The sequence below is a fragment of the Sinocyclocheilus anshuiensis genome, unplaced genomic scaffold (assembly GCF_001515605.1).
Source record: "Sinocyclocheilus anshuiensis isolate Anshui unplaced genomic scaffold, SAMN03320099.WGS_v1.1 scaffold97, whole genome shotgun sequence".
NCBI classification, from domain to species: domain Eukaryota; kingdom Metazoa; phylum Chordata; class Actinopteri; order Cypriniformes; family Cyprinidae; genus Sinocyclocheilus; species Sinocyclocheilus anshuiensis.
Genome location: NW_015540854.1, coordinates 28,304 through 41,888, shown reverse-complemented (window position 1 = coordinate 41,888; position 13,585 = coordinate 28,304). Strand labels below are relative to the sequence as shown.

The window sequence follows — 13,585 nt, the reverse complement described above, 5'->3', positions numbered from 1 at the left end:
TATATATATATATATATGGCAGGTATTGGGTTTATTTAAGAGGAGAGAGCATTTCTCGAATTTTAATGCTTTAACCTTAATTGGCCTAAGTCATATCCAGCTGCATTGATAATGAATTAATGGAAAAGGAGGCTCGTAAATGGCTCTGTTGTTGACATCACGTCGAGACCGAGAAAATTTAGTCACGTATTAGATGGAAATGTTGGCAACACTGAAGAGTGCTCAATATAACGACAACAAATGCAACAGATTTCTACTGGTTTAGCCATATGGATCAGTTCAGCCTCATAATCTTGTAAATCCATTTCATTAAAAAATTCTGAGAGTTTGTTTTGCGATTTTAACTATGCTTTCCGCGGCACAACGAAGAAGGTTTGCTGATAGTGAAGTATTTCAATTTGCTCAGGCAGTAGTTATATAACCTGATACACATTTACCCAGGTACGTCTGTTAAATACACTGGTTTCGTCGATTTTACCCTACAGTCATTTGAAAATATGGTGTACCCCTAATTGTTCGAGGCAGAATCATTCAACCCAGGCAAATAACTACATGATAATTTCCCGTATTACAAATAAAGTAATCAATTCTACATTAACAAACAAGAGGTGGATTTTTTTAAATAAAAATGTTACTAAAATAAGCCAAATAGACTTCTCACACATTGCTTACTTGTGAAAGGCATCTGTGATCGCTAACTGTACGCTGTACACCACACTGTAAACGTTTAAAATATATGTAATCAAAAGTTAATTTTAAAAAAAGATTAGTAGACTTTCAGATTTTGTACTACACAAGCATTAATTACCCTTAACTTCAATTACTTGAACTTACAGTTTACCCTCACGTAGCCTGTCATATATGGAAAATGCAACGCCAGTGCATCTGGCAAAATATCACATGTAAAATAACCTCAGAGCAATACTTTCTATGTCAATTAGCCTACGTTACGGGAGTGACTTGTTCAGCGTGAATATAGAATGAATGCGCCGTTCAGTGATTTCTTATTTCAGTTCAATTTTCATTCGATAAAGAATCGCTTGATATTCTTACCATCTTTCTTTTACTATTTTCTGTCTATTTTTTATACGCTTTCAAACATGATAAAAATTGTCATTCCTTTTCTTATAGTCCCACTACTCTCGTAACACGAATGTGGTTGTGTTTATGTAATTGTCTTAGGAAATTAATAGTTAAATACATGTACCACAGAAGATTAAAAGTGATCATCTACTCTGAAATGAAACCACATGCAAAGAATCATCATAACCATCCATAATTGATTTTATTCAAATAAAAAAAATAACATTACTGAATCAAACTAAATAAGTTAGGTCACACCAGTAAACAAAATTTAATGGTAAGATCAGACAGAAATAGCTCTTTAACGTAAAAATTGTAGGTTACCACTTGAGGATTGGACTGCTGTTCCTACAAAGGAATTATTGAAACAACCCATTCAAATCTGTAATGTTCAGTTATAGTGGAAATATCAATTTCATAAAAGCTTCGTAGGAATTACGGGAAGACTAAAACAAAGCAAAGAAAAGAGAGAAGTTTCCTTTCAATATTTACGACCACTCTGAACGCCAGATTGCTAGGAAAACCTGCCAATAAGTTGCATTAATTAAGTAATTGAGAGAGGCATTGAACTTGACCTTTAATGAAAACATGCAAGTCAGCTTTGGCTAAGTGCTGACCAACTGACAACACTGACGATATATCAATCATCGCACAGAATGTCAACTATAACCGTGAACATTTATTTTCTCCATCGTTGGGGGCCTTTCGTGTGAAGTCGTTTCCTCTCTCCTTTTTTCCGGAGGCCTCGCGTTACTCTACAGGTCTATTGACAACCTCTGGCCAGACAAGTTCCAGACTACTTATTGTTTACAAGATGTCTCAAGTTCAACTGTGAAGTCCGCCGCTTAACAAAAGCCTGTCCGAAATGCAGACGTGGGGGAAGAGTTGTTTTAGGGCTAGAGGCAACAGACAACGTGGGGGAGGGGATCTGGACGTGAACTTGAGAGAGATGAGTCTGACATTCCTCACTCAAATAGCTGGCTTGGCAGCAACTACAAAATCTCATCGCTGTCTTGTTACATTTTATTATTAATAATAATTTAAACACAAACATATACATATATGCTGCATGCATGGAATATAAGGCATACAGCATCTGCATTTGATTAGCTGTGCAGCGCTACTTCCTAACTGTTTAATTCAAAATTGACCAAATTCCGTGTCATTCCGCATTATACGGTGAATTGTGGTTTTATGCCTGGACTCCGCGGTTCCTTCTGCGTTGTCCGCATCACAGAAATCATAGGGCTCTAGATAGATAGGCTATATGGACAGTGCACTCGGGAAACGAGTTTTAACTGCAAAATGAAGTACAACTACCAATAGCGGTGTGCCATGGATTAACCTCACACACAAACAAGCGATTGTGTGTCACGCACATGCCAAACTGTGTCGCACGCGTCCTACAGGGGGAAATGTAATCAAAGCACAGAGCGATTTTTTTTCGTACCATGTGGTAGCTACAGCCGTGCATAGGCCTACACAAAAAGTAGGCTACCAGGAATAGTCATATCACAAAAGTCATATTTCATTGAAACACATGTTCTTGTAAGTGTTAAAAGTTGCAAAAGATAACTTGTTTTACATTTCATTAGATGTCAACACATGTCCTGAGCTGGACAAGAGGTCAAGGTTTGTTTTAGGCTCCCCCGTCACTACTAGCATAGTGCCATCTACAGGTGTGGTGTTAAACAGCAGAGAAAGCGTTGTCATTGGGCATTACAAAGGACATGTGTGTTGATGTGAAATGAACATCAAGTTTTTGACGTCAGTTTGATTTGGATATTTGACCTGTGTTTTGACATCAATGTTTGATGTCAATTTGATGTCTTCTCAACATCAAGTTCCCACTGGGATGATGGTCGAAAGTCGAATGGACATCACTTGTGTGGATGTCAAATGGACATCAGGTTTTTCACGTCAGTCTGATTTGGATATTTGACCTGTTTTTTTTTTGTTTTTTTTACATCAATGTTTGTTGTCAAATTCAGGTCTTTTGAACATCATTTGTCCACTGTAACACGTTTCAAAAGGAGATGTGGCAAATGGAGGCTGTTTCAGGCCCCAATTAAGAAAAAACGCTACTTAAACTTAATCAGGATGATAAAGAATTCATATTATGCAATAAATATCAATCAAACACACAAATCATTGATGTCAATGTGATGTCCATCCATTCACATCTAAACTATGACATTGATTTGATGTAAACTGAATGTCAAACATATTGGCCTGCATATACATTAAACCAATTTCAGTGTGAGTAGTTGCCACTGGAAGAAATTGCTGTCCAAACTTGCCTTTAAAATTATGTTATACAGCATCTTGACATTTGACATCAAATTGATATCAATTTTATTGCAGTTTTAAAAAGTGGAAAGGACCACACACACACACACATAGCCTATCTATCTATCTATCTATCTATCTATCATCTATCTATCATCTATCTATCTATCATCTATCTATCACACTATGTGTGTGTGTGTGTGTGTGTGTGTGTGTGTGTGTGTGTGTGTGTGTGTGTGTGTGTGTATTCAGTTGTATATTTAGTATAGTATTTAGTATATATTTAGTTATATTCTGTTTTATTAGCTTTCTCAGCCATAACACAGTGACGCTTTAATCGTAGGCGAAATTTAGATATGTCCCAAATTGTTGGGTTTCTCGATCTTCATCGGCCAGCCCCACAGAAAACAACCCCTATCTTACAACGACAACAAACAAAGAATTTTAGTTCTCAACAAAAGTGGCCGTTTTATTGTGCTGAAATTGGGTGAGGTCTGCGCTTTGTGCGTTTTCAAAAGAGAAAATAGAGTCGCCATTAAATCGCAATGTAAACTCAAAAGCAGACGCACCGTTTGTTTGAATGCTTTTGTCAAGTTCAATGTTAACTAGAAGTGGAAGGAAGGACTTGGACATTTTATGGCCCCCTGGGCTGTCTAAGGAAGGTAGGAGTTAAATGTATAAATTTGTGTGAAAAACTATTTTAGAATTCTTACAACGTTTTACCATCTTTGGCAATAACTTAATTTGAAAAGATCGTGAAATAAATGAAGGCCTACTGACGTCTGACATAAGTGACGGTGGTTTATTGATTCAAAACTCCTAAAATTGTTAGACTTCTGTGTGCTTGTTGTGTGCTTAAAAATAAGCACACAATAAGATTAAAAATAAAAATGTAACAAAAGATCGACACAAAATAACACCAGGAGCTACGGCCTCCTGTGCATATACTCATCTGCATATATTGCGATGTTCAAAATCTATTTGCAAAAATGCAAACTACTGCGCATTTACTCGTGTTTACGGAAAGTATAAACTGTGCATTTAAATTTTACGCCGTGACCACGTGAACTAGCCACCGCAGAACTTTACGATCCATTCTTTCCAGAAAATACAATTGAACCAGTATCAGCATCAATTCGTTTTTACTTAAATTGATGCAGGTAGAATATATAGAAAACACAAGAATACAAGAAAACTGTGCAGGGAATATGTTGCCGTTTGAATGGGTATTTTGAATATTCATAGTTTCGGGAAAGACAATAACTATTTCTTATCTTTAAGCATGTGACTTTCAAGGTCAAGGTTAAGGGCTGATTTAGTACACCTTCTGTATTCGAGCGCCCCCTCCTTTTCTGCCAACATCAAAACACTCCCGCTCTTGCTGTAATCGTGAGGAGGAAACCCTAGTTAAGTTTAAAAACCAGTGTGCATCCTTCATGAATGTATATGAAAACTTTTAGGATATGTACAGCTACTGTTAACTGTTACAATTTGTTATAAAAAATAAGATAACAAACATTTAAAATGTAAAAAAACAACAACAACACACAACTAAACTTAATTTCCCGAAGACTTCAGAAACGGAAGCGATATTTCTGCTGAATCGACCAAATCTGATGTAAAATGTCAAGAGATAAATACGATTTTACATTGACTCAAAGGAATGCAGCTTTCGAAATAAAAGCCTACAAACATTTGCCTATTTAGAAATCACTAACAACGTGCTGTGAATTGTTTTGAAACAATTTTAGAATAATGTAAGAAACTATCGATTTCTTTCACATTGTGATCAATGATAGCATCAGAGGACTAAAAGGAGTCATTACGCAACGCTCAATAATACATAAAACGCCGACTTTGCTATGAAATCTTAGAAAACACTGAATGGAATTAACATATTTATTAAGGTTTGTGATATATGTTATGATGTTTTACAAGCGATATAAACATAGTATATAAGTACTGACAGGTATTGAGTAATAAGCTATAAGACTAATACAACAACAACAACATTGACATACCTAACATTTAAATGCTAAAAAGGACTAAACGACTTCAAACGAACACAGTTACATATAGGCAGGCACGTGCGTTATTTACAAGCTATATTGTCCTTTCATGTTTTTGTTTTCTTTTTATTTAGATAATTAATTTTCGAGTCCATCCATTTATTTGTTTGGTGTAAATGCGCTAGGAATAGAAAACATTCAGCCCCCAGTCCAAGAAAAGTCCTCGCGACGACTTTTTGCTTCCCTTAATTTAAAGTCACCGAGAAAAACAAAGATTATGGCGCGCTGTTCTTAACTTTGGCAATGAATTTCTTTTCCTTAACCCTCCTGTTTTGAAACCAAATAGTGATTTGACGCTCGGATAAGTTGGTTACCGCTGAAATCTTTCTCCTCTTGTCCTTTGTGATGAATTTGTTGGCTGCATATTCTTTCTCCAGTTCCTTGAGTTGTACTTTAGTGTACGGTATCCGCTTCTTTCTACCTCGACGGAATGAGCCCCCGTCATGTTGGTGGGCCACAACATCTGGAACAAAGAGCAAAAAGGTTTAATATTAATGGGCTTATTCATTTTCTAACGAAACTTCGTTTCAACCAATTTTGCATTTGTAGATTTTAGGATTTAATCCATTTAATTACCAATTCATTGATTAGATTAGTAAATTGTTATTTTATGTAAAAGTGTTGTATTTGTTTGTTTTGTTTTTTTTTTTTTAGAAAATAAAGGCACATTGGTGCTCTTGTTTTCTAGAAAATAAAGGCACATTGGTGCTCGTTTCTGAAATTTCAAATCTGTATCTAAAATAAAATCTGTCTTCTGTCTGACCAGAAGAGTAATATCATTTTCCTTGGATATTTATGAGAGCATATGCTATACCTTAATTGTATTTTGAACATTCATATTCCAGACGTAAAATGGTTTAAAACGTACCTGCTAATGCAGACTTCCAGAGATGGCCCGCCTGGCTCTGGTCTTTGGAGCAATACATCTGACTACCCCATCCGTTAGCCAGAGCCCATGGTTGGTAGCTATCCATAGGCAGGAGACTATCGTGTCGCGGCTCTCCGGTTCCAAGCGTCTGTACCACTGACACGTCCAAATAGTTGGCCATGGACTGATAGGGACTGGGGTAGCTGTGGTAAAATGCGAACTCTTTAGCCCTGCTAGGATATTCTTCAGATGTGACCGGGGTATCCATGTATTTCTCTGCAGTGTAGCTAAGTGCACTCGGCTGCGTGCAAGACTTGAGGGAACCCCGCCCCATTCTGCAAGGATAATAGCTGTTGCCAAAGTAGCCGTACGGGATGGGACCGGTGGACGAGGCCTGTGGAACCGTTGGGCAAGTTGTGCACTGCTTGCCCGTCTCTGTAGAACCTGAAGTCGATACGTCCACAGTGGAATAGCTGGAGCCGTGGACGAGGCTAGACGGGTGGCCACTCAAAGCCGAGTGGGCCATCAGATTCCTGCACTGGTTGGCCGCAAAATTGCCGCTTCCAACCAGACCCTCCATGTTCTTCAGCTCATCCAAGTTATTTTCATACACAAACATAACCGTGTCTGCCCAGCGAGGATTCAGGACCAGGGAGGTGGTCATAGCACGCTCAACATTCGGACGGAAAATGATGTTGCAAAGACTCAAGTCCGAAGCAGGACACTCAGTTACATTGGTACAGCTGCATTGACGCAATGGACTTCAGTCTGCATCGCAGTGGTTTCATTGGATAAGAGTTGTACCACGTGACGCATAAAATAAACCTTGAGTGAAGAATGTCAAAGTTTTTTTTTTTTTTGACAAGCTTGGGTTAAATGTCTAAAAGTAGTCTTCAAATGCTGCCTTATTGTTGCATTGCATCTTTGCATTAATACCCTAATACACTTGTTTTTTCTTTAACTCACTGAGCAATTGTTTTTGTGAAAAATATGCTGCTATTTTTTTATTTTAATGTTAAGAAAGGGTAAGAAGATATTTTAATCGTAATTATTTCGTTCAACAAATATGTCCAAAATATATGTTGATAACATATTAAAAGGGTTTTTGTTTTTTGTTTCTTATACTTATTCATGTGTCATCTTGTGCACTGAATATGTCATCTGAACTGAAGAGATACGCGTACTTACATGAAAATAATATAATTTATAGATATATTCATGGCAGCTCCCCTGCTGATCATCAAATGCTATAACGATTTCTTCCAACATCTTATTGCAAAAAGCAATAGAAATGTTTAAAAGGGTCATGCTTTTTATTTAGGATGTAATTACACATTGGTCAAGCACACGCTGGAATGCCTTTAAATCATTACAGACATTTTAAAGGCCCATAATTGGCAATGCCAAATGTATAAATTATTTATCATTACCATAAAAAATGAAAAATCATAACTTGTTTCATATATACGCTCGAACAACGCCTCGTACCATTTTATGAAATGTCATACTTGAAATAATCCGCTGAAATAAAGAGGCAAAATACTTTCAAAATGGTTCCCTATTCAGTTATTACTCAAATGTCTCTATTGCTACTCTGGTGCATTTTAGCAGTCTTAGCTTTAACACAAAAATATAGACCTAGACTTAGAATTGCAGCTTTACAAGATATAGAAATTATTATTACAGATTTTGCAAGGTGTTCGAAGGTTTCTAATAATAATAATAATAATAATAACAATGATGATGATAATAATAAATAAATAAATAAATAAATAGTTGTGCGCCTAATTTAGTGTTACATTTAATGAGTGATTGGACGTTTTCCCTTAAAATATATTTTGAAAAATGCAAATCACTAAAACCATGAACCTCTCTCTTCGACCAAAACAATATTTTACCTCTGGAAACTGTGATCTGGTGAACAAGATAAAAAAAAAAGAAAAAGAAAAAAAGAATCAAATTGGTGTGAATCGAGATGGGTGTGTGAATGAGTTCTGGTCTGTAAGCAAAAGGCAAACCTCTCTATAATTATATAACTAATATAACTGAATATATATATATATATATATATTATATACTGATATACTAAAAATTCTGATTTTTCATAGGCTTAAACGTAAAGGACATGTAATTGTGTATGGAAATATGGAAATAAACATTGAAACTTGTGTACAGGGAACAACAACATCCTTCCAATTTAATCATCCTTCCCACACACACCTCCCCAGACTGTTGTCTTAACATAGAGGTCAGGAAAGGCCCTCAAGGTCAAGGCCAAGTTTAAAGGGATGAGTATAGCCCTCCCTGAAGGGCATGTTTAGGAGGCAATGATAGACGCCGTCCCTCCTTAGGCAAACTATCCAAGTTCAAGTTCTCTGAATCGAGCTGGAATAATAAAGAGGCCTGCAGGTAAACAAAATTGCTTACATTTCAAAGAAATGACTCAAATCATACTCAGAATGTAATTTAACTTATAAACTCAGATGATCTGTCCTAAAACAAGACGAAAATATTTCACTACTATTTCATGTTGTTTAAACACTGAATCATCAATGCTTTCCCATTACCACTGCACAGCTATACTCTGGGTTCAAGACACGAGCCATTCTATGTTTGTAGTCAGAGCTGAGCAACCTCACAACACGTTGTGCTTGTGCGAGGCAGCTACTGTACCCAGGAAATGCCTTAATGGTTTAATTGTAAAACGCCCTGCCCACGTGCAAGGTCTTACAAGAAACTGTGTGTGCAGTCCATACAGCATGAATTAACGTACATCTTCAGAAGACAGACACATATGTATTCATTATGGACAAGGTAAGTTTGATAATCAGCAAATTATTACAATATTTCGAAAAGTTTCAGCGTAATGTAAGCTATAAAGTTCAAATGATAGCTAAAGAACACATAAATTAAGAGTAGCCTACTGACGGCGCTACGCGAACTTGAAATGAATAGCTTTTGCGTTGTAAGCTTTTAGGTGAACTGACTATAAGTTGAATGTGAATCGATGTTCATTATATCAAAAGCAACATTTTCTTTTAAACGTAAAACAAAAGGTACCCTACAAATGAGGTGTTCGGCGTTTCTTTACCCAACAGTTTGTTTACATTGTGTCAGCGCCTGCATACTTAATGAGGTGGTTCGTACTTAGAACAACGAGAACTGCATAAGATGTTGCAAAATTACATAAATTCAAAGTATTAGGAACTTTCGGTGCAGATTTTCAAATGAAAGAAAGTTCAAGTTCATTTCGCTTTCTGCCCTTCTTCTGTCGCCCTTTTTATACATATTAAACACAGTGAATGGTTTCAAATCAATACCTTTGGTATTATTTAGTTTACGTTTGATTAACATGCACGAGACATATAATGAATACTGATTTACGTCCGTTTAGTGAGCTGGTAATGTTTGCAACGACAACAACAATAAAATACAGCGAAAAATACAGCGACACGATTCCGTTTGCAAAACTGCTCATTAGTAATTCATATTTTTAACGTTTTTCTGCATAGACTTTTTTTTTTATACCTAATGCAATTATGTTTTAATAAAGCGACGATAGGCCTATAGGCTACAACGTGATCTCTTCATGAAAATTATAGAGTGCATTGTGCAGTTCGCTGTATAGCCTACTTTGTGAGTCAGGCGGCCGTAGCTACAATAAAAGTACATACGTTAGAAAAACAATAGTCATTATGGTTATTGTCACATATATTACTCTGAAAACTGTTATGTCTTTTTTAACATAAAGAAATATTCCACCGCAAAATGTATAATTTAGTCTTCATGTATAGCCTTCTCACCCTCATGTCTTTCCAAACCACTGTGACTTTCTGTGGAACACAAAATAAAATATTTTGAATAACGCTGGGGTCCGAAGGACAATTATGGACCCTATATTGACTTACTGTATGGACAAAAACACTGAGACGTTTTTTTCAAAATATATTTTTGTGTGATCCACAGAAGACAGAAATGCATTAAAGTTTGGAACGACATGACGGTGAGTGACAGAACATTTCATTTTTGTGTGAACTAAGCTTCGCTGGTTCAACTGTCTAAAACATTTAAGTACAGGAAACACAAGGCAAAGAATTCTGGTGATAAAATAGCAAAACCCTGTTATTTCTGGAAAGGGTCTTTCATGAAGTGTCATTTAGATTAGCTGTATACCCATTATTGTAATAAGAATTTTGAACATTAAAAACTGAAAGAGGTAATGTCTCTCATATGATTTTTAACATAAATGACACTGGGTTACCAAAGCACTTTAGCACAACGTTAGTAGCACGCAACCAGCAACCTTTTCTTTTTCATGTTATAAGCGTACAAACAATGCGCAAATTGGGAGCACCCTCGACCTCAACCACTACATACTGTATATTGCATGAATTGCGATATTGTCACGTTCCTGAATTTACATTAAGGGATATAACTTATATACTTCATTGTATCACCTAATTGCAGTTAAAGTTTGAAAGTTTAATAATTAATTTCACATAAAATATGATACACACTGCAATATTGTGAATAAATAAAGTGAGTAAACATATGCTAAATAAACGACTCCCACTCATTCATATTCCTCATTCATTTTCCTCAAATATCTGGTTCAAATCACATGGAGTAGTTCGCTGTAGTGAGGATGCGGATGTTTGTGCGCATAAATACATTACTGTTCTGCACAATAATAATAATAATTCACATAATTTAATCACTTTACGTTTACAGTTTCAATTAGTACCAGTTTCCGAAATAACATAGTAAATACACTACCTTAAAAGGGCTGAATGTACATAACAAATGTTGCATCCACGCATAAACCAAATACAGTTTTGACGACAACATTGTAAATTGTGTCGAAAAGAAAGAATTATATAACCTATTAATACTGGTATTTTTTTTTTCTTTATCCAAGCAACACGATTGAGGGGTACTATACACCCACACTTTAAAACTGATCTCCCACCATGAATTCCATCCAGTTAAATCATACATTCCTGCTCTGACCGCCTCATCAATCTGGTCAGAGGCGCCTTTGTACTTGGGTCTTTCTGCCTGAGAATGGCCAAGGATCTGAGAAAATCGATAGCGACGTTTTAAAACCCAAACACATTAGAGTTTTAAACACTGACTTACAAAAACAAAGGTCAAGGTATTCATCCCTTTTACATTTATAAAATGGTTAGACACTGTAACTATATCCTAAAGGTCAATTTATGTGATGTACGTCAGAATTTAAGTTAATATATTCACCTCAGAATCCAGAAGGGATGAAATCAAAATAATCAAAATCTACAAGTTAAATGCATGGACTAAAAGGTTTGTTACAGCATTATTATTTATGAGACATGACAAATGGCAAGGAAATAATATAAAAAACAGTGGTGATGATGTGAGGATATATTATGCTTTATGTATGATGAATGCAAGTATGCTTCATCCTAATTAAATCAGAATAGTTTTTGACAATAACATCTGGATATGTGAATTACAGAACACCAGGCTGCCTGTAAAAACATGTCTTTATGCCACTAATCCAAGTACAGTGATAACTGTGAAAAATTCACCTTACAAATATAAAATTGATAGACTTTCTGTATTTATAAAGTCACACTGAAACACAATCTCTGTATAGAGATCTATAAGTTTCAGTATAACAGACAGCAAGAGATTAAGAAAGAAAATCTCGTTGTTCTTCCCAGAAAGATGGGAGAAGTTACTTCTGACCATAAAATATTTGCATTCAATTTGGAAGCCAATTTCTGCAGGATTGGTGAGGTGTGGGCCTCAAATTACTGTGGCAAGGAAGAAAGAAGACTGATTCTGTGGAAAAGAGATGATATAGGAATATATTTAACAATTTTGGTTCAAATTATCTGAATTTTAAACCTTAAATGCAATTATGCAAGGTGAACTTGCAGCCCATCTGAAAAGCATCAAAAACCGTGGACTCCTGTGAAGGATGCTTGGTTTCCAAAAAAATACAAAAAGGAATACTGCCCTTAATTTGCTTCCAAAAAGCCTACATTAGACAACATATCATAAAATCACATTCATCCAAAAACAGCTTCCTTGACATTACAACTCTCGCAGCTTTCTGATAACGACTGATATTAATGGAAATCTCTTGGTGAGAGTGTGGGAGCATTCAATCTTTATGTACATTTCCCAAAAATGTTCTTCACATGCAAGCAATGCATAAGAGTGCTCTCTGTTCATTATAAATTTACATGATACCTCATTTACATGATACATCCCTGTAACTTCATTAGGACGAATACATGTAAAATGGGAATACATTATTCATCATTACTAAAAATGCTACAAAAAATAGCTTTATTTAAATTATTAAAATTATTGCAGAGTACTTGTAGATGGTGTTTATGAAGAACCTGAAGTGCTGTTGAAAAATAACTTTTAATTTAACAGTCAAATAATGTGCAAAAACATACTATAGGATACAGATAAAACAGACTGTTGGTCCTGGGACAGTACCCTTAAAAGATGCATATTTAGAGCAGTATCTTAGAGCAGTAATATGTACACTTAAAGGGACAGTTCACCCAAAAATGAGTTTCTTTCTTCTGTTGAGCACAAAATAATTTTTTTTTTAATGCTGGTTACCAAACAGTTGACAGTAGCCACTGACTTCCATAGTACAGGAAAAAAAAATACTATGGAAGTCAATGGCTACCGTCAACTGATTGATTATCAATATTCTTCAAAATATCTTCTTTTGTGCTCAACAGAACAAAAAACTTGGTCATACTTTAGTTTGGGGACCAATTCTCACTAATAACTAACTATTAACAATACACTTTTGCCTCAAACTCCTAATTTGCAAATTATTAATAGTTAGTAAAGTAGTTGGTACGTTTAGGTATGGGGTTGGATTAAGGGATCTAAAATATGGTCATGCAGAATAAGGCATTAACATGTGCTTTATAAGTACTAATAAACAGCCAATATCCTCCTGAGAACCAGACATAAAAAGCTTTGTGAATTTAGTATTTTTTCATGCCATTACATTGTTTAGAGCATAAGAAAAAAATGGTAAAATAACATTTTTGAAAAATTATATTTTATTCATAAGTTATGCTATGTCCTCTGTAGAGGACACCAGGACTCAGTTTTTCTAAAAATAAAATGACAAGAGTAGACATGAAAAGACAAAAACAATGGGATTTTTTTTTTATCACCAATAAATTTTTAGGTTTCAGGATTTTTTTATAACTAACTTTGTTTAAGGATGGTTCTCAACTATGTTATAAAA

At 35.5% G+C, this 13,585-nt stretch overlaps 1 protein-coding gene across 1 annotated transcript; it reads right to left on the bottom strand.

Annotated features, from left to right (window-relative positions):
- Positions 1–5,532: 5,532 nt before the first annotated feature.
- On the bottom strand, positions 5,533–6,977 carry LOC107687788 (homeobox protein Hox-B13a-like). The gene is made up of 2 exons (XM_016485247.1): positions 6,310–6,977; positions 5,533–5,904 (listed from the first exon to the last, which is right to left on the bottom strand). Exons 1-2 carry the CDS (start codon positions 6,971–6,973, stop codon positions 5,657–5,659), a joined length of 912 nt encoding a protein of 303 aa, XP_016340733.1. The 5' UTR covers positions 6,974–6,977; the 3' UTR covers positions 5,533–5,656.
- Positions 6,978–13,585: the final 6,608 nt, after the last annotated feature.

What these genes read in the sequence shown, in the direction of transcription:
- LOC107687788 (XM_016485247.1), bottom strand. Translation starts at nt 6,973, where the DNA reads ATGACCACCTCCCTGGTCCTGAATCCTCGCTGGGCAGACACGGTTATG. An exon ending in CTGGAAGTCTGCATTAGCAG is followed by an intron (nt 5,905 to 6,309) that starts GTACGTTTTAAA and finishes TCTTTGTTCCAG; the next exon opens with ATGTTGTGGCCCACCAACAT.